At 35.3% G+C, this 21,414-nt stretch overlaps 1 protein-coding gene and 1 long non-coding RNA gene across 2 annotated transcripts in view; both read right to left on the reverse strand.

Moving 5' to 3' along the window:
* The window catches only part of LOC148124208 (uncharacterized), a 465,649-nt gene that overhangs the window by 245,767 nt on the left and 198,468 nt on the right, over positions 1–21,414 (reverse strand). The gene's annotated exons all lie outside the window — the stretch shown is intronic.
* LOC113448538 (olfactory receptor 14A16-like) lies at positions 4,256–5,233 on the reverse strand. Its single transcript, XM_026719252.2, has one exon. The coding sequence runs from the start codon at positions 5,213–5,215 to the stop codon at positions 4,256–4,258; it is 960 nt and encodes a 319-aa protein (XP_026575037.1). The 5' UTR covers positions 5,216–5,233.

Below are 21,414 nucleotides of genomic sequence, written 5' to 3' on the forward strand. Positions count from 1 at the left end.
TAGACAGGGCCATAAAGTGCGTGGGTGTGCTTTAATCGATATAGCAAATATTGTACTCATCTTCCAGACTGCTTTGATTGTAGCACAAGATAATTTCTGGACTGACTTCAGTTTCAAAATTAAAATATCTTTGACAAATGCATATTTGTTTTTTGTTTTTTTTCTTACTTTCCCCCTCTTGGCTAAGTACTTCAGAGTTTCATGTAAAAAGCTGTGATATAGACTGCGCAAATGGCTCAGATGTAAAAGAGAATATATAGAAAGAAAGCCAAATAATCCAGGTAACAATCATCCAATATTTGCATATCTTAAAAAATAATCCAAAGAACATTTTTAAAATGGTTAATAATGGTCAAATATACAATTATTACTTAAATCAAATTTGTTTTGTTTATCTTATAATCATATTTGTAGTTTTGTTTATTTTTAGATGAAATACCACCATGGTATATTAAGGCTATAGAGGATGAGGAGGAAGAGGAGGAGATAGAATTTAGCAATGAAAAGTCACTTTTAGCAAATTTTATGGGAAATATCTTATGAATCATGATGTTACCAGATGTTAAACCAGGGACATCTCACAGGGGACTCTGAAATGTCTTTCAACACATGTACAAAAAGTTTGGATTACATGGGATTTGGATTACATGGACAAATCACAAATCTTCTACTTTGACTTTTTTGTCCCAGTCCTGGATGATGATGATGATGATGATGATGATGATGATGATTGTTGTTGTTGTTATTACTATCATTATTATTGTTATTGTTGTTGTTATTGTTGTTGTCATCATTGCTGTCATTGTTGTTATCGTTGTTGTTATTAGTGTTAGTGTTATCTTCTTTGCTTAAATACTTTTGATTTAATGAGTAGACAATGAATAAGTTTCCATAATTTGTGAATGAGCTATCAGAATCTTATTGATTCTGAGGGAATAGCCTGTGCACAAATTTTGCAGTTTATAGTAAAATTAGAGTTTCTAAATAAATAAAAAACAACAAACAAAAATGGGGGAGACTAAGACATAGGTTAATAGTCATAATTATAATATTCTCATAATAATAATTTCTTGCTGATAACTCTTAAAAATAAAGTTTCCAACTTGGACAACATTTTAATTTAATATGTTGTTTGTTTCAACACTATGACATATATCAACAAATACAGAAAAAAAGTAAAACAATCAATTTTTCAAATCATGGAGATTGACACAAATATCTGAAGAAAGACAGATGGACAGATAGAAAGGTATTGTCCACTGGTTTTATGTGTGATTAATAGTAGTCATTTTTTTAAAACTTTTTCTCTCACAGATATTATAAAGTCTATTGCAAAGTGGCAGCCATTTTTGCTACAAGTATTTTGTACATTACTATATCAATATTTTTATTTATTTATTTATTTGTATCCCACTTTTATTATTTTTACAAATAATTCAAGGTAGCAAACATATCCAACACGTATTCCTTTTCCTGTTTCCACTACAACAGCCTTATGATTTGATTTGGACTGAGAGAGAATGATTTGCCAAACTAACACAGCTGGCTTTCATGGCTAAGGTTGGACTTGAACTCATAGTTTCCTGCATTCTAGCCTGGTGTATATTAACCTTAGACCAAATTGCCTCTATAACTACTGGTATATTCTAGCTCTATGCCCTATTGAGAAAAATATAATCGATAGCTGCAAATTGGCACCCCCATTGTCAGGATTTGAGCCTCTTTGACCATAAAACTTTGAATGCAGTTTCACCTATCTCTCTCTTTAACTTTTGACAAGCCATTTTTGATTAATCAAAATCTTTGAATTCAACATGGAACAATCCAGTTGATTTCTGGTTCCCTCAAATCCAACCCTTTTAGCAGCTTAAAATTGCCTATTATATTTCAAGATCACCAGCCAAAGTTCCTCTTTCCCCCCATTAATTTCTAAATTTACAAGAACCAATACCTCTAGATCCAATTTGGGTTGCTGGCTTTTATACCACAATATCTCCTCTTTCTATTGTTGTTCCAAAAATGTCTGTTTTATTTTCAGTCTTCACATTATTTGTCAATTTGGCACATCTCTGTTCTTTATAAGAAAATACAAGCTAGAAGAATATTATGATTATCTATTATGATCTCAGGCTTTCATGTTAACTAAAAAAGGGTATGTCTTTGATGTACATGTGACAAGATGCTATAGAGCAATAAGCAACAGCAGAGAGTCATACATTATTTCCTGATGATTTAAAAGTGCATATTTTAACTCCATTGTACATTAAAATATTAAAATTATTTTCCTTACTGACCACATGACTCCAGTTTATACATTCTGAATAGCCATCAATAAAGGCTATTTATTTGGGGCTCAAACCCCCAAAATGGGGGTTCCAACTAGTGCAAAGATGTTGAGAATAAAGATAATGAATAACTTCAAAGTAAAATCTGGAAATAAAATGTATGAAGAGAAAAATTAGATTTACATTTCCATAAGCTAGACATTATTCTTTGGACAGAATTAAAATATCTGTAAGATTTGTAGATATTTTAAATTGTTTATTTGTGTACCATAAGCACAAAACTGCTTGAAAAATTTTCACATATGAAAATACAATTAGAACAAAAAGAATGAATGCTAAAGAAGAACCTAGAATGAGTATCCATTCTTCTGCAGCATAAGAGTCAGAGCAAGATATCTTGAGCAACTGAGGGATTTCACAGAAGAACTGATTGATGATTCTAGAACACAATTTCACCATGAACAAATTTCCTGTATGGAGCATTGAATAAGATAGCCCACACATCCAGACACTGGTTACCATTTTGATGCAGGCTTTTTTGTTCAGTATAGTCTCATAATGCAGTGGTTTACAGATGGCTACATAACGATCATAGGCCATGACACTGAGGAGAAAGAAATGAGACAGGATGAAGAAAACAAGGAAGAAAACTTAACAGAGACATCCAGAGTAAGAAATTGCTTCCGTGCTCATCAAGGAATTCATCATCTACTTGGGAACTGTGACAGAGATGGAGCCAAGATTTTGCAGAGATAGATTGACTAGAAAAAAATACATCGGTGAATGCAGTTGATGGCTATAAACAATGACAGTGATGATGATGAAATTTTCAATGAGGGCTACTAAATAAATTATTAAAAAAACAATTATGTGAACTATCCGTAGTTCCTCGGTGTAGGGAATCCATGCAGAAAGAATTCATTGATACTAGATTTATTTTCCATTCAGCTTTTTAGACTTCAGAGCTTGTAATAGAAGGTCAAATCTCAGATACTTTTCTCATGTTCCTGTATTCAAGATAAAGTGAAATGTTCAATTTCTTTTAATAAAAGAATACTAGATAAAAACAAAGTTTATCCATGTTTACTTTTGTAATATTCCTCAGGGGACCCATTTCTCAGGGGCTTGGTTTACTTTAACAGCCTTAAGTTTATGTGGGAAATGTGGTTAGAAATTTGTTTATATTTCCTTTAATCTATAGAACAAATAATGCTTTGATTGTTTTATAAGATAATTTCTTTGTTGACTTCACTTTCAGAAGTAAAGTCTTTGTAACAAAAGCATAATTATTTGTTTGTTTGTTTTTCTTTTGCTAAATACTTCAGTTTTGCATGAAAGGAGCTGTAGTAGACACTGTGCTACAGCTCAATATAAAAAAGAGTTTTTAAAAAGATATTCCAAGGAATACTCCAGGAAACACCTATTTAATCTTTGCTTATCTTAAAAAAAACTAAACAATTGTTGGTTAATCAATAGTTACCTGTACCTCCACTACATAATCAAATGTATTTTCCTTATTATATGTGTCATTTATAATTCTAACTATATTTGATTGAAGGAGTACTTCAGTATAACTATGGGTATAGACTAGGAAAGAGGAGGAGGAGGAGGAGGAGGAGGAGGAGGAGGAGGAGGAGGAGGAGGAGGAGGAGGAGGAGGAGGAGGAGGAGGAGGAGGAGGAGAATAAAGTATATTAAATAGAGTTGAAGAGTCAAAAGCTTAAAAACATCAACTTTGCATTTCCAAAACACTGGGGACAAATAAATACATTAGAACAATGTATATTTTATAATTAGTGTATTTAATTAGGGCATTTAATATTTTCCCAATTCAGAAGAAGTTTCAATCTTGTATTACTTTTAAATTCTTTCTGGAACATGGTTTTGCCTAAATTTTGGTGATATCCTATTTAAAATATATTTAATCTCCCTAAAACACAGTGTATGAAAGTGATTAAGCCAATGCAAAACTCATAGTGATATGGAAACATTAAAATAGGTTTCTATAGAAGAACATGCTGAAAGAAATAATTTTGTAAGGGCAACTGTGAGCTCTTTGTTTCTCATGCTATAGATCATTGGATTCAGCAGAGGTGGAACAAAGGTATATATCATAGTCAGTGCCAAATTCAAACTAGATGGAATATTAGAAGGTGCTTTTAAGTAGGCAAACCATCCAGTGGATATAAGTATAGAAAATACAGTGAGGTGTGGAAAGCAGGTTGCAAAGGCTTTTTGTCTTCCATGAACAGAAGGGATTCTTAGCACTGTTGTAAAGATCAGCACATATGTTATGATGATGAAGACAAAACAAATTCCCTCTATCATAATATTGATTGCCAGAATAGTAAGTTCTGGTTGGTATGAATCAGAGCAAGATATCTTGACCAACTGTGGGATTTCACAGTAGAACTGATCAACAACATTGGAGCAAAAAGAGACTGCAAATGTGCCTGTAGTATGCATTGCTCCATTGAAAATTCCCATTAGCCAAGAACAAAGTATCATTTGTGCACAAGCTTGTCTATTCATCACCATCCCATAGTGCAGTGGATGGCAAATGGCAACATAACGATCATATGCCATGACTGTGAGAAGGAAAAAATCAGATTCAACAAAGGATACAAAACAGAAAACCTGTCCTGCACATCCAGAGTAAGAAATGTTTCTAGAGTTCATGAAAAAATTGGCCATAGATTTGGGAATAATAGTAGAAACAGAGCCAAGATCCTGAATAGCCAAGTTCATCAGGAAGAAATACATGGGAATGTGAAGGTGATGGTCAAAAATAACAGCAGAAATAATCATGAGGTTCCCTAAGACAATTGCCAGATACAGTATCAGGAACAGCAGAAAGTGTAGAATCTGTAATTCCCAGACTGTTGAGAATTGAAGGAGCAGAAAATTGGAAGGAGATGACGTATTATTCATTTTATTAAGAGGAATAGTATCTAGAAGAAAATGAAAATTAAATTAGGCAATTCCAAGCTTCCAAAAGGATTTTCAGAAATCTTTTTGGGCATGTCAAGTCTACAAGTACTGTCTAATATGTGTTAAAGCAACATTTTTTGGTGTTGTTTCTGTATTAGCTGGAAGTGACTCTTACAATAGCAATATCTTCTTTTTTTTCATCCCAAGCTTCTCTGCATAGACCCCCAAATTATAGCCTATTCTTGTCCAAAAATATTTATTCTCAATTTCAAACAAGAATGTCACCATTGATTTTGGTTAGCCTTCCCATTCCAAGGGAACTAAAATTTCAAGTGAATAATTTGGAAGGAGACCTAGAAACTTACTTATATGAATCACATAAAAAGGTTATTGCAATCTGTCACCAGAAAATATCAGCAATAACTCAGAAACAAGCACACAAACAATCTACAATATTTCACAAAGAAAATGGACATTGTCTTAAAATGTATTACATTAAAATTCAGTTAGTTAACAGTTCTTAAAGACAAAATCACAACAAAAAACATATGGACTACACAACTTGATCAGGGCAAAACAATAGATGCAATCTACATAGACTTCTGTAAAGCCTTTGATTCAGTGGTACATGACAAACTACTACTAAAAATAAAATCCTATGGTATCTCTGGACAACTGCATAACTGGATAGAAGCATTCCTGTCAAACAGACAACAAATGGTCAAAATTGGGAGTGTCCTATCGAATTCTGTACCTGTCAATAGTGGTGTCCCCCAAGGCAGTGTTCTAGGACCAACTCTCTTCATACTCTACATTAAATGACCTCTGTGATCATATTAAGAGCAACTGCGTTCTTTTCGCTGATGATGTAAAGCTGTTCAATACCACAGACAATACTGCTACCCTTCAAGAAGATCTTGACTGTGTATCAGAATGGTCAAACAAATGGCAACTTCAAATCTCAACAAATAAATGCTCTGTCTTACATATTGGCAAAAAAAATCCGAAAATAAAATACAAGCTGAATAGTCAAGATCTTGTTGATGATCCAAGCTCTGTAAAGGACCTTGGAATACTCACCTCTAATGATCTAAGTGCTAGTGCCCACTGCAACTACATAGCCAAAAAGGCATTAAGAGTTGTTAACCTAATCTTACGTAGCTTTTTCTCTGGTAATATCACACTACTAACTAGAGCATACAAAACATTTGCTAGACCAATACTCGAATACAGCTCATCAGTCTGGAACCCACATTACGTATCTGATATTAGCACAATTGAGAAAGTCCAGAAATATTTCACAAGAAGAGTTCTCCACTCCTCTACTCGTTGTAGAATACCTTATGCCACCAGACTTGAAATTCTAGAACTAGAAAACCTTGAATTACGCCGTCTTCGGTCTGATTTAAGCATGGTATATAAAATCATACATTGCAATGTCCTACCTGTCAATGAATACTTCAGCTTCAACCATAACAACACAAGAACACACAACAGATACAAACTCAAGGTTAACCGCACCAAGCTTGACTGCAGGAAATACGACTTTAGCAACAGAGTGGTCAATGTCTGGAATACTCTACCCGACTCTGTAGTTTCTTCCCCAAACCCCAAAAACTTTAACCTTAGACTGTCTACTATTGACCTCACCCCTTTCCTAAGAGGTCTGTAGGGGCGTGCATAAAGCGCACCAACGTGCCTACCGTCCCTGTCCTATTGTTTCTTTTATTTTTCTTTTATTTTTCTTATATGTACTCATTTCATGTATTCATAATTATGTATACACTTTTACTTATCTCGTAAACAATTGACAAATAAATAAAATAAATAAAATAAATAAATAAATAAGTATTTTACAATTGAAACTCTAAAAACACATGACAGTAGTTTAAAATATTTCCAGCTGACCTCAGAAAATCTTTTCATAAAGAAATACCTTATTTCCATGTGAATAAATATATGTTGAAAGTTTATGTGATAGAGTGGGGATACAATCAAATGATGGTAGAGGTTAACACAATTATTTAAAAAAAGAGAGAAAAAAAGAAAGGAAAGGAAAAAAGCTCTGCCTTTATAGAAAGTTTGGGGTGGCTTTTTATGTAGTATTGATGAATAAAATAATATGAATGATTATGAATATTCATTCTAATTGCATAGCAAAACGGGTCTGTGTGTGCGTGTGTGTGTGTGTGTCTGTGTGTGTAGGTGTTCCCTTTACTGAAAATGAGAATATAAGAAAATTCTAGGTTTATCTGCTATACTCTAAATGGAAATTTAAAGCCTGACTCACAGATGAACATAATACATAAGCCTGATGATAGCAGATGACTTTCTGCCAAAATGTCACTGCAACTTTAAAAGCACAACTATAATGACGTGGGAAAATACCCAAACAGAGCTGAATACCATACATTTATATAAAATTGTATATCACACTGCCCAAATTAGTCTCCTACCATTCAGTGACTCCAATTAGTTACCTGCATCTTACTTGTAGATGTTGTTTAACATTTTTATTAGTCTTTAAAGTGATTACTGAGACAACTAGCATCTTAACAATAATTTTGAAGCTGTAAAGGTGAATCTGACACATTTCATCATAAAATAAAAACTCAAATGATAACCTCTCTCATTCCTTACTTTCTTGGTCATCCTGAGAGAAGCTAGGAACATTTTATTGCTTACAAAGCCCTGTGGTTGAACTGTCTTCTGTAATGTTTTTTTTTATATTGTACAGTATAAAATGGTACAATATAAAATTGTGTGTATATATGTATGTTTATGTGTTACCTTGTTCTTTGATATTACAATCAAAATGTACATTTTGTCAGTCTTAGTTCAAAATATGTTGACTCATACTTTCTGTCCATTTTTTAAAGTTTAATATATAGTACAGAATGTGTGGATAATTATCAAGCCATATGCAACAAAATGGAAATTTCAAATACATAGTCATAGATGAAATATTACAATACTAAGTTATCTTAGTAACAACTGAAAACTATTTACATCCCTTAAACAATTACTCAGTTGCCAGAAACAGCTATGCACAGACTGTGTTGTCACAGTCTAAAGGATGGACTGCAACTCATGCTCTTTTTTTATACAAAATTCACTCACGTGAAATTAAATGTACACTCAAAATTCTTTACAGCACAATAGAACACTGCTTTTTACATGATTATAATCTATTTGTCACCTGAAACTACAAGACAGTTTCCACCTGAATGCAAAGGAATTTTAGGATTGAAAAGGGATAAAATTCAGTTATCAACATACTGGTAAATTATCCTATTAGACAAGTGATTGAATGATGAAGAAGAATAGTTCTGAATATCATCAATCTCCTTGACTCTAATAGAAAAGAACCAATTGCATTTTTACATGTGTTAAGTACTTAAAAAGTGTTAAACAAAACTGATTATGCTGAATTTCAAAACAATAGAAATAATACAGTTTAAAGAAAGAGTCATTTTAGAGATTCTAAAAATAAGTAAAATAGTTCAGTGTAAATTCTTACATTTATTATTTTATCTTTATATCCATAACAAAGATGAATGTAATAAGGGATACATTTTTACTTTAATACTTACATTTTTCTTTGGCTGACTGTGGATAATGCTAAAACTAAATCATATCTATCAAAATCAGGGAGATACACATAATATATATTCATACATTCCTATCTCTTAATATATTTTATAATTATGTTTTCTAAGCAGAAATGGAATTCGATAAAATTTTCTGAATCCTTTGTAAAACTTTTTTTCAATATAGATTTAATTTTACCTCCAGTTGCTTTTTAATTACTTATATAATTTGTTATTTTTCTTTGAGAGAGTCAGTCAAATGTAGTGGTCAAGGCTGGGAGATCATGAGTTCCGGTCCTATTTTAAGCACACTCTAGAAAGTTGGTCTCTTTTAGGCCAATCACTCTCTAGAAAGTCACCAGAAGTTGTCACTGGTTTGAAGGCACAAATACGTGGATAGATATATAGAGAGACATATATGTACCCCTTTCATTGATTGTTATTTCAAAAGTTGTATTCATAAAGATAGCAATTTAAATTTATCAATCTCCCTGGAGACCAGCACACAATAATTACAGTGATATTTTTCCCCTTGTAAAGAAGAATTATCTACAGAGAAAAAGAAGAAAATGTTTTGGGGTAATTTTTCATTGCTATTATTTATATCAAAAGTATTTGATTATCTCAAAATTTCATGGCAAATCATTTCAGGGATTTAAGGATAGGAAATACCAGTATAACACACAAAGACAATGAATTGGAATTATTTGTTTTCACTCTTATATTTATATCCCATTTTTCCACTCTTGAAAGTTTTGATGAATAATCCTCCTTCAGAATGATTGGTCAATCATTTGCTGAATATCTATAATTAATGGTAAACTTAATTCTGTTTTTTTAACAAAACAAAAATAACTGAATGTATATTGAATTGTATTGTCCTTGGGTGCCATTTTGTTGTTATTATTATTGGGGGGGGGGGTATTTAATGCTTTGTTTTTTAACCCTGAGTCATAAGTGGAGAAAGATGGCTAAAAATAAATATTTTTCCATAAAATAATTCACAACAGAGAAGAACCACATTGCCTCAAATCCTAGTCATTTATTTATAATTATAATTTATCATTTAACCTATTGTACAAATAAGTATTTGCTCAAAAGTTTTGGATAAAATATATATCTTGATTTCTTAGTTAAAATACACAGGGAGGTAAGTATAGTTCTTACGCACTACAAAACCAAGGTTTTGAAGGAATTGGCAGGTGTGATCTCAGAAACACTGAACCATGTCTTTCAAGGATCCTGGAGCACCAGGAAACTACCAGAGGAGGACTGAAAAGGGGCTGATGTAGTTCCCATTTTTTTAAAAGGGGAAAAATGGATCCAGGAAACTACAGACTTGTCAGCTGACAACAACGCCTAGAAAGATTCTGGAAAAGATAATCAAGTAACAAATCTGTGAATAGCCTAAGGAAGCACAACCTATCAGTGCCAAAATTCATTGTGTTTACCAATGTGTTTGTAACCGCACAGACAATTACTTTGGCAGAACTGATAGATGTTTCACTTTCAGAATAAAGGAGCATCTTCTGAAATGGATCCAAACAGACTTGAGTAATCCAACAACAGCAAATCATGGCCATAAAATGCCTTCTTCGGCCATTGCAAGGTACTTAATATCTGAATGGAACTGCATCTACATGGAGGGAAGTATGCAGTGGGGTATCTCAAGGCTCTGTCTCAGGTCCAGTAATCCTCAATATTTCTATCAATGTTTTAGATGAGGGGATAGATGAGTAACTCATCAAATTTGCAGATGACTCCAAGCTGGCAGGAATAATCAACATTCCAGAAGATAGGCTTAAGATAGAGAAGGATTGTGACAGATTTGAACACTGGCCCATATCTAACAAAAGGAAATTTAATGGTAAAAAAAAAGTAAGGTTCTACAATTAGGCAAAAACACCCAAATACACAGATATAGTAAAGGTTGTACCTGGCTTAACAATAGTAATAGTGGGAGGGATCTTGGAATCCTAGTGGAAAATCCATTAATATGCCTTGATAAGATCCCGCTTGGAATATTGCATCCAGTTTTGCTCATCACACTGTGAAAAAGGCTCTAGAAACTGTATTGAAGAACAACAAAGATGATTAAGCGCCTGGAGCAGAGGTGAAATTCAATTTTTTTCCTTACCAGCTCTGTAGGTGTGGCTTGGTGGTCATTTGATTAGGTGGGTGTGGCCAAGTCAACCTCACTTGGCCTCTCTCTCATCTCACCTCTCTCTTTCTCCTCTCTATCCTTTCTCATCTCTCACTCTCTCATCTCTCTCCCTTTCTCTCTCTCTCTCTGACACTCTTTTTGGGGGGAAGCAAAGTTTTTGTGTGCTGCTAGACCGGAGAGGGAAAGAGGCGAGGAGGATCTCTGGCAACAGGAAGAGAAGCAGTGCCTCCCCTATCTCTCTCCCCACACCCTCCTCCTCCTGTACAGCACCAGCACTTGGTGGTCATGGGCCCACTGTGGAAGAAAGTCATGATGGACAGGGATCCCTACAATGCCTTCTCCATAGCCTGAGCTCCCGGTGGTTGAGTCAGCTGGGTCAAGTGGGCACAAGCAGTTCCAATGGGCTGGCTCTCCCCAGTTGCTGTGGAAATTGCTGGCTGGGCTCCTCTCACAGGCCACAAAGCACTCACTGCCCCTCTGGCACCCACTAAGCCTCCTCCTTCCTGCTGGACATGCAAGCACTTCTGGCTAGGAAGAGAAGTGTGGTAGAGAAGAGGCTTGGCAGGTGCCAGAGGGGTGATGAATGCTTTGTGGCTCCTGAGTGGGGCATGGGAGATAGTGCCCTCTCCTCACAGGCCAGGAAACACCTGAGAAGGGCCCTGATGCCACAATCTCCTGCATGCTACTCTTCCTCCCCATGCCCATCAGTCCACCTGCCACTGGTATCATCCCTGTTGCCAACACGGGTGTGATTGGGTGGGCATGGGTGAGGCTAACCAGAGGCAATTTTTTGGTTTGGTGAACCAAACCCAATTGTTCTTATCACTCCACGCAAGGTGGTGTGAGGTGGTTGAATTTCACCCCCGGTCTGGATGCTAAAACATATAAAGAATAGTTGCTGGAATTGAGTAAGTCTAGCTTAATGAAAAGAAGGTCTATGGATAACATAATAGCAGTGTTTCAATATCTACCATAAAGAACAGGGAATCAACTTATTCTCCAAATTACCTCAAGGCAGGATAAGAAAGAGTGGATGGAAGCTAATTAAGGAGAGAAGCAACCAAGAACTAAGAAGAAATTCCCTGGTAGTTAGAACAATTACTCAGTGAAACAATTTGCCTTCAGTAATTATGGATGCTTCAACACTGGAGGTTTTTAAGAATACATTGGACAACCATTTGTCTGAAATGGTATAGGGTTTCCTGCCTGAGCAAGGGGTTGAACTAGAAGACCTCCAATGTCCATTCCAAGTCTGTTATTCTGTTATTCTGAGAGCTGTAGGTTTTAAGGTATCAGACTAGAAACCAGGAGACCATGAGTTCTAGTCCTATCTTAAGAACATACTAATTGGGCAACCTTGGGCAGCCACACTCCCTCACCCTAGGAATAAGGCATTGGCAAAACACTTCTGTAATTTTGCCCCAAAAACTGAAAGATTTGTTCAGGCAGTCTTCCGGAGTAAACACTGACATGAAAGGGAGGAAATGCAAACGAAGGGCCTGAAAATGAATTTTTAAGGCACAATTTATTGCTTAGCTTAATTCTCAAATAGATATATTGGTGAGTGGATGATTATCCTAAGCAATCTGCCACAGCACACCAAATCCATACACCCAATCAATAAAAGGCATATCTGCACTACTAACCTACTGACATGTCTTTATTAGGCCCACTCATGTTATACAATATAGAACTAAGTAACTGTTTGAAAAGCATATGGGGAATGCTCAACTTAGTCACTTAGCGAATGTTCAAAGTTCTGACGAACCTGTCTGGAAAACTGTTGATGAGCAAAATTCAAACTTCTGACAGTTGCCCCTCTGCAATCACATGACTACATTACATGGACTTGACAACTGGGGTGCATTTATGGTTATTTGCAGGATCTAGTGGTCCCGTGATCATAGTTTCTTTTTTACAATAATGATGCTGAAAACCAAATTACTTCCAGTCTGGGACATAACTGGCTTCATAATCATTGGTTTATTTAACAACTGTGATGCTCACTTAACTATGATGGTAGTCACTTTATGACCACAACATTTGCTTAATGACCTCTGCAAACAAATTAAAACATTGGATTTTTACTGACCTGCTTTATGACCCTCATGATTAATGACCAAAATGGACAGGCTCTTGAGGTCTACTTATTTGCCTCATAGGCTATGAATTATTTCAGACCCTCTTCAATATCTCTAGCACTTACAAAATTTGAAAAATGCTTCAGCTTGCCTATAGAAAAGTTTTCCTCCAACTGGAGAATTGCAAGAGTCTTTGAGGCATGTAAAAGGGCTGGAGAATGTTAAGAGTCCTCTTAACATTCCCCAGCCCTTCTAAACCTGCACAAATTTGATTTTTTTTCCACTGATCTTTGCAATGAGACATAATCAGGAGGAGATGAAGACAGGTGAAGTGCTTCATAGAAATTAACTTGAGTCAGCTTGTTCAGGATCCTTTCCTAATGTTCCCCATTTTGTCTTAATGTCAATATCGGACACATTATTATTAATCAGAAAATGCACCTATGGTATTTCTTATACGGAGATTTGTATTTTTTTCCTTTTTGTGCATATTTCATTTTATATGTCTGCATATATATTCAGAAACATATTTTGCATACTTTCCATGTTCCCTGTTCACCAGCAGCATCATAAGAAAAATTTCCTGTAATACAAAACTTCAAAACCTTCTAATTTAAGCTTCTTAAAGCTTCTTAATCAGCCTTCATCTGTTTTCACGCAGAGCAAACTCTAAATCATTTTCATACATCAATGTAACTCATTAAGACAGTTTCTTGTCTTTGGAATTTCCATCTTGTGCCAAATTACCTGAAATACTTGGAATATTATTCACAGCACTAATTGGAACAATTACTGACTTGAGATGTGACATAACATGTTAAATGGCTTTCCATAGAATTTATGAAATTTAGATTTTATTGTTATGGTATGTATTCTTGCATGTGATTCTGTTCATCTCCTTACCCCTCTCAGTGAATACAACAAACATCAATAACATTTTAAAAAATAATTATTTTTTATATATTCAAGAAAAATAAAAACCATTTAAATTTTAGTTTTTATTTATATACATACAGGGATATAACTATATTGCTGTCTTCAAACTTTTAATTAATCTTTTGGGAGAATGACATCAAAGTATAAGAGATTTTTTCCCCCTCATCTATTTATTTGAGAAATGTTTAAATATTCCTAGGTCAGTTTCAGTAAACATTAACATAACATAGATGTGTATTTTTATCTTCTTTAATTATTATCTTCAAATATATTAATGAAAAAAAGTTATCTTAAGCAGAAATATATTTAGTTTTTCTAAAGAGAAATAGAGTGAACAAAGCACATAGGTCCTTGGAAATATCTTGCTTTCCAATTATTATAATCAACGTTAATTATCCAGTTTTCCAAGTATTTGAGAACTTCTGAAAATTAACATTAATTATTCCTTTAGGAATAGTTTTATATCTTTTAATTAGTTAGATATTAAGCACTTTAAAGCTACATTATGAATATATTTTATCTTAAGATGAGTTTATTTTTCTTTATTCAATTAAAATTATGTATTCAATTATTATATAAATAAAAATTATTATAATTATTGCAAGCTAATGAAAGGTATAATACAGTATATCATTCTATGCAATATATTATTTTTATAGAATATTTTGAGTTTTATTTTATTATAGCACATTTACCTTATAAACACTGAAATGGCAGAGAACAGAAATAAATAAATTCTATATTGATGTTTCTCTAGACTCAGTTTACAGATAGAAATAAAATTAACCTTCTATATAACATGAAATGAAATGCTGATCACAAACTGAATAACATTGTGAATTAGCACCAGAAGTAATTTATGTTAAGGACAGGAGATTCCAGTTTTTTATAGTGAAATTATTTTTTTCCAGCATCTTGAAGCTGAAATTTGAAAAAAAAAAGTTGTTTGATCATGTCTTGACTGTGTGCATCCGTTGGAATAAAGATTGTTACCTGTATAGCCAATCCTTTCTGTGTGGAAAATTATATGATAATGGTTAAGACATAGTTATAAAGATTTAAATTTATTTTATATATGATGAATTTGACAGAGTATCATCTTGCTCTTTTTAAAATTTGATAACCTTTAGTACTGGAGAGCCCTATTGTATTTTGTTATGCAGCGTTTTTTTCTCAAATCTGTGGTCCTCGGTAAATGTTCCAGAAGACAAATAACAAGCACTGCACATGTTATTTCCTGGGAAAAAAGCAATAGAAAGCTCATCTTATTGATATGATTCAAGTACAGAATATTGATGCTATTGTAATTACTGATCTATTAATGTGACTGTTGGAGTTTTAGAATGATGACTTCAACACATCAGAACCTCCAGTCTAAGAGTTATCTTTCTATCTTACCTAGAAAAACCCTTCAATTTAAGGCTATAAATTAATTATTCATGACATCTTTGTGACCACCCCACCCCCCACCCCCAGTTCAATTCTGTCTGATTTACGGAGACAAGTATCTGCAAGTATGGCAACTTTTTTTTTAGGACTGATTTGCCATTGCCTCTTTCCCGGGGGTTAAAGTGACTAGCCCAAGATCACCCATCTGGCTTTGTGCCTAGGATAGGACTAGTACCTATGGTCTCCTGGTTTCTAATCTGATGTTTAACCCTTTTAGAAAACTGATGTACATCCATACATCAAATTTGTACATTTTATACTATTATATAGTGTGTGTGTGTGTATATATATATATATATATATATATATATATATATATATATATATATATATATATAAATAAAATATTGTTTGTGGAATGTTTAGACCTGTTGGCATGTTCTTGAATCCAGACTCAATGATTGCTATATATACTCTGATACCAGTAACAAACTCTGATAGCTTTAATTCTTTAATGATGGTAGATAATTTTTTTCATAAAATCCCTTCATTTGTTTGTTTGTTTGTTTGTTTTTGGGGGAAGGGCAAGATCAATATAGAGCTTTTTTTTAAAAGAAACCTTTATGTCTTTCTTTGCCCAACCTTACATCAAGAAATAGCAATACAAACCACACAAGACTGGATCAATTACATAGTGAAAACATATTTTTTTATACATACAGTATAATGTTTTTCCTGGTGCAAATACTTGTTTTATTTTAGCAAGAAATCATGCATAAATCAGAATGTAGTCTATTTGTTTAATTAAACCTAAACGAAATATGATTTTTAGTGGACATGAAAAGGAGCCTTATCACAACAAAGGTGTTTCCTTAGTGCTGTTTTGATCTGTTTATTTCTCAAGCTGTAGATGATTGGGTTCATCAGTAGTAGAACCACAGAATAGATTGCAGAAGCTACCAAATTAAGACTATGTGATGAGTTTGAGATAGGCTTCAGATAGGCAAATGAAGTTGTAAAAAGAAATAAGGAGACTGCAAGGAAATGCGGTGGACAAGTGGAGATGTCTTTTTTTTCCCTGCATGGAGGCGATTCTTGTCATTGCTCTGAAGATTTGTCCATATGAAAAATTTTTAAAACAAAAGCATATAAATGATAAACATGCACCAATGAGGTGGACCACACTTTCGATAACATAACTATCAGAGCAAGACATTTTAAGTAACAGTGGAATTTCACAGAAAAATTGATCAATGATTTTTGAACAGAAGGTCATCGTAAAGGTGCCAACAGTGTGCAACAGTGCGCACAAAAGAGCAGTAATCCATGAAATGATTGTCGTATGGATACAGGCCTCTTTATTCATCCAAATTTCATAGTATAAAGGACTACAGATGGCAGCATACCGATCATATGCCATTACAGTGAGAAGAGCAAATCACTTGCCATGAAGAAGAGAAGGAAAAATATTTGGCTGACACATTCAGAATAAGAAATCCATTGTGTTTGGAAAAGTGAATTGAATATAGGTTTAGGAATAGTGACAGAAACAAACCCTATGTCCGCAAGAGATAAATTCATCAGAAAGAAATATATGGGTTTGTGGAGGTGGCATTCAAAACCTATGGCAATAATAATAAGACTGTTTCCCACCAGAACTCCTAAATATATGACAAGAGAAATCACACTGTATATAATCTGAAGATCCCGTATTTCAGAAAACCCAAGAAGGAGAAATGCATTTACTCTGGTTGTGTTGGACATTCCACCTTATTATTCACTGTAGGTAAAAGAAAAAAAGATTAAATGATTGCATAAACACCTTTATCGGTTCAACATTCTAGTTAATTTTCTTCTTTGGCTACAAACAGGAGCATAATCTAAGTGGTTTTATAAACCAGGACTATACTGTATACGATGAAGCTGCAACTGGTCAGCAGAAATTACAGATAAATGAAGTCTGGAATCAAAGCCCATGGGTCCAATAACATAACTGGATAGATCTAACAAACACAGCACTAGCCATTGTTCTAACAACCAGAATCCTATAATTGAAGGCTTTTAATCCTGTAGTGTCAGAGCCCTGCCAAAGACTGAAGTGTATTTAATAAAAAAGGATATTATAAAGCTAATACTTTTAAGTAGGGATTTATCACAAATACCATATATCTTATGGAACTCTTCACAGGATCTGGGATCCAATCCAATCTGGGATTGAGCAAAGAATTTTACTTGAGCAAATGCAAATGCATTATTCATTAATATTCATGCAGATCCTCTAGGTGAACGTGCAGAAGATGGATAAAGCAGATCAGTGCTCAGATGAATGTTGATAGGCCAATGGTTAATGGACAACTCTTATAGCTATGTAATATGGAAAATACACAAACACCTAGTATTTTTCTCTGAAGAATAGTAGTAGTATTGTATACATATGTAAATATGACATTGACTAGAACAAATATGTTAGAAAATATCAGTGATACCTCAAATTTAAAGTATAACTGGTTTTTTGGGAATGATTTGATTTCATTGTTGATCATTTTCTGGATCTTTATGGAACTTTTTATTTGTTGCCAGTAATAAAAACAATAAAAACTAAATATATCATTGTTATGGATTGCAATTGTTTCTATGGGACCACAAACATACACATCCAGTACTTGATAAAAGTATTCCAAGAGGAAACATTTGCCATTATTGAATTATCAGTAAATTATACAATGATCAATAGGTATCAATAGAGAACACTATTGGAAACATCAGCATATCTCAGAATATATGCTGAGGAAAAACGGTCATTTGGACACTGGTCACATAGTGAAGGACTAGGAGAGATTGAGGAAATGTTAGAGATATTTCAGATTGAGGGGTTGTTAAACTTTAGATACAAAACCAAAAAATCAGTCAGGATGTCTATTTAGTAAACAAGTTTTAGTCTGGCTTGGGAAACCTAGATGGTCATCATGAGAGATGGCTAGAAGATCGAGATAGTATTTTTGAAAAATAATATCACCCCTTCTTAAATACACAACCATTTCATTATCTTTGTATAGAAAAAATACATTTCTATGTCCCTGTGGTAAAGTATATATTAATTTTGAAATAATCCCAGTAAAGTTGTATTTAGGCAACATGAAAGCAGGTGTGAAGTAAGAAAACAGGTGGATATGTGGCAGCTAATTTCTGATCACATTGTTAGTTTTAAAAGAAAAGGGAAAAGCAGTTCTTTAAAAAGTGAATAAACATTGATAGAAAAAGCTATTTATGGAAATTCATATCTGGTCATTAAAGACAGTTAGATGGTCCTTGTATAATTCTTCCTCCCTTCCTCCACTCCTCTCTCCCTGTCCCTGTCTCTTCCCTTTCTGTCTTACAAACTTAACAGATGTTACACATATTCCAGAATTGTTAGGTTTTTTTCCTTAGCAAAAAATATTTAATTTGCCTGGAACTATTCTGGCTCCTTTCCTTTAGAAAATGTTCTCTGTACATTTTCTTCAATGAATATTGATGAAAATAATTAGAAATATTACCAAGCTAGGATTTTATATTCATAGAGTTATACATATAGAACCCTTAGGACAGAAAAACTGGAAAAAAAATTAAATATAAAATTAGGATTCTTAGAAGCTGGCTCAAGTGATCCTATGTTATTAGGATTGTACTACAAGTAGAACAAATTATTATTACATGGTAGAACATAGGCCAGAAGTATAAAAAGGGTACTACAATAGCCAGATCTTTTTTCTTTTTTTAAAAAAGCACTTTCTACTATTGACTTCACCCCTTTTCTAAGAGGTCTGTAGTGGGCGTGCATAAGTGCACCAATGTGCCTACCATCCCTGTCCTATTGTTTCTTTTATTTTTCTTATATGTATCCATATATTCATAACTATGTTTTTACTTATACTTATTATCTTGTAAGCAATTAACAAACCAAATAAAATAAATAAAAAATAAACAAATAATGCACCTTAAAAGTTATAGTATGTTTAATGTAGACTTTAATTAATAAGTATTGTTGATTTTGTTTGTTATTATTGTTGAATTTTTCCAGATAGACCTCTTTCTCAATAGAAATTATTGTGCATGTACTTGTCAGCATTTCCAAAATTCCAAAATAAATTAGAGGTGGTATTCAGCAGATTGTAACCAGTTCTGGAGAACTGGTAGCTGAAATTTTGAGTAGTTTGGAGAACTGGCAAATACCATCTCTAACTGGAGATTTTACAGTATTCTTTCCCTGCCATGCCCACCAAGCCACACCCACAGAACCAATAGTCAAAAAAAATATGAATACCACCACTGTTATAAATATATATCAGTTTAAAAAACTAGCAATCATATCTAGCTTCTTCGTCATATACTTTTCATGTTGGAGATAATTATATGAAGAACAATATATTTTCCATAGAGCTGTCTCGAGTGTCCAGGTTGGGAGGAGCTCCAGTCTCGGCTCTCACAGGCTGAGCTTGAGATTGAGGCACGCCTCTCACCATCACGTGGTCCTCCGGGCGCGCCCCAGTTTTTTGCTCAGCCTCGTGGCAGTCAGGCTGGTTTTCCTTTTGCTCCTGGTCGTTCTAGCACCTTGTGTTTTCTTTTTTTTTTTGATCAACTTGGACTCTCAGACAGCGCAGGAAACTGAGGTTTGAGCTCCCTAGGGAGCCTTTTTCTTCTAAGGGGAATTGTTTCACTATCCTTTTAAGGAGAATCCAGCGCCGAGTGCTGCCCCCTCCGATTGCTGCCTTTTCGCTCCGTGCGAAGCTGCATCGTTTCTTTCCTGCCTGTTTTTGTTCTTTGGCCGTTTCCCCCACGAACGCCCTCTAACCCAGGGAGATGCTTCCCTGCCTCCCAGGTACTTCTTTGTGGCCTCCGGCCTTTTAACTTCTCCTGGGTGATAGCCGCCGCTGGGGATTGCCTCGTCATTGCGCCTCCATTTTGGGCTCCCTGTGGCGTCAGCCATCTTGGGAGTGGCAGGAGTCGCCGCCATCTTGTGTGTGGCCGCATGGCCGGGCGCCATTTTTCAGAGGCTTATAACAGGGTTTTTCTTAAGGTTTTATAGGCAGACTCGGACTGCCTATATCCTTGCCTGTTTGCACTTAGTTTCTATCAGGCTAACCAGGTTAGTTGGCTCTGTAGCCCTTCCCCAGCAGGCGAGTTAGCAGCTCTGCCATCCCCTTCCCGGTCCGTCCGGCAGGGGTAGCTGCCTGGCGTTCAACTTTTGGCTAATTGGCTTCTGGCTAGGCCCTGCTGTGCAACAGCCTCCTATTTTAAATACAAAAAATTTTTTGATCAAAAGGGGGTGCGAAACGTGCGCTTAGGATACCCGGCCTCTCACGTAGGCCGCATCCAAACGTGCAACTGTCCGAGGACCCGTGATGGCACTTTTACTTTAAAATTTTTGGTTGGTAGCCCCAGGGATGCCTGCCACTGCTCGAGGCCTACCTGCAGGCCGCATTGTGTTTGATTCCTGGGCAGATCCTTGGAATGTCCAAATCCCTGCTGGTACCTTGCAATCCTGCCTTGGTACTCCCTCTAGATATAGGAGTCTACTGGCTACACAGTCTCTCCCCAGCAAGGGAGGTAGCAGCTCCGCCATCCCCTTCCCGGTCCGCCTGGCAGGGGCGGTTTTTGGCGTCCATCTTTGGCAAATGGCTTCTGGGCTAGGCCCTACTTCTCAACAACGTGCAAAGCACCTCTGTTGCCCTTGACCTAGGGGGTGTAAACGCAGTACTGGGTTTCCGGCCCTCGCTTAGGCTGTGTCCAGCCTTGTTAATCACCCTCACGTTAATCAAGAACTTTCCCTCCTTTCTCCTCTCCAGATGGCAGACGACAATGCATCTCGTGGCACTTCACTGAAGGCCAAGGCTAAGTCTCACCACCTGCGCAAACAAGCACAGGAAACATCCAAAGCCTCTCAAAGGGATGCCCTTAGGCGACACAGGGCCCTTGAAAAGGAGATTGACAGATGCTCTAATGAGTCAAGCTCTGTGCCTCTGGACCCTTCCAATCCCACTCCTCTACCTCCACCCATCC

Source organism: Pseudonaja textilis, chromosome Z, assembly GCF_049901715.1.
Source record: "Pseudonaja textilis isolate UNSWEBS1 chromosome Z, rPseTex1.2, whole genome shotgun sequence".
Classification (NCBI taxonomy): domain Eukaryota; kingdom Metazoa; phylum Chordata; class Lepidosauria; order Squamata; family Elapidae; genus Pseudonaja; species Pseudonaja textilis.

Coding starts and splice junctions, on each gene's coding strand:
- LOC113448538 (XM_026719252.2), bottom strand. CDS start 5,215: ATGAATAATACGTCATCTCCTTCCAATTTTCTGCTCCTTCAATTCTCA.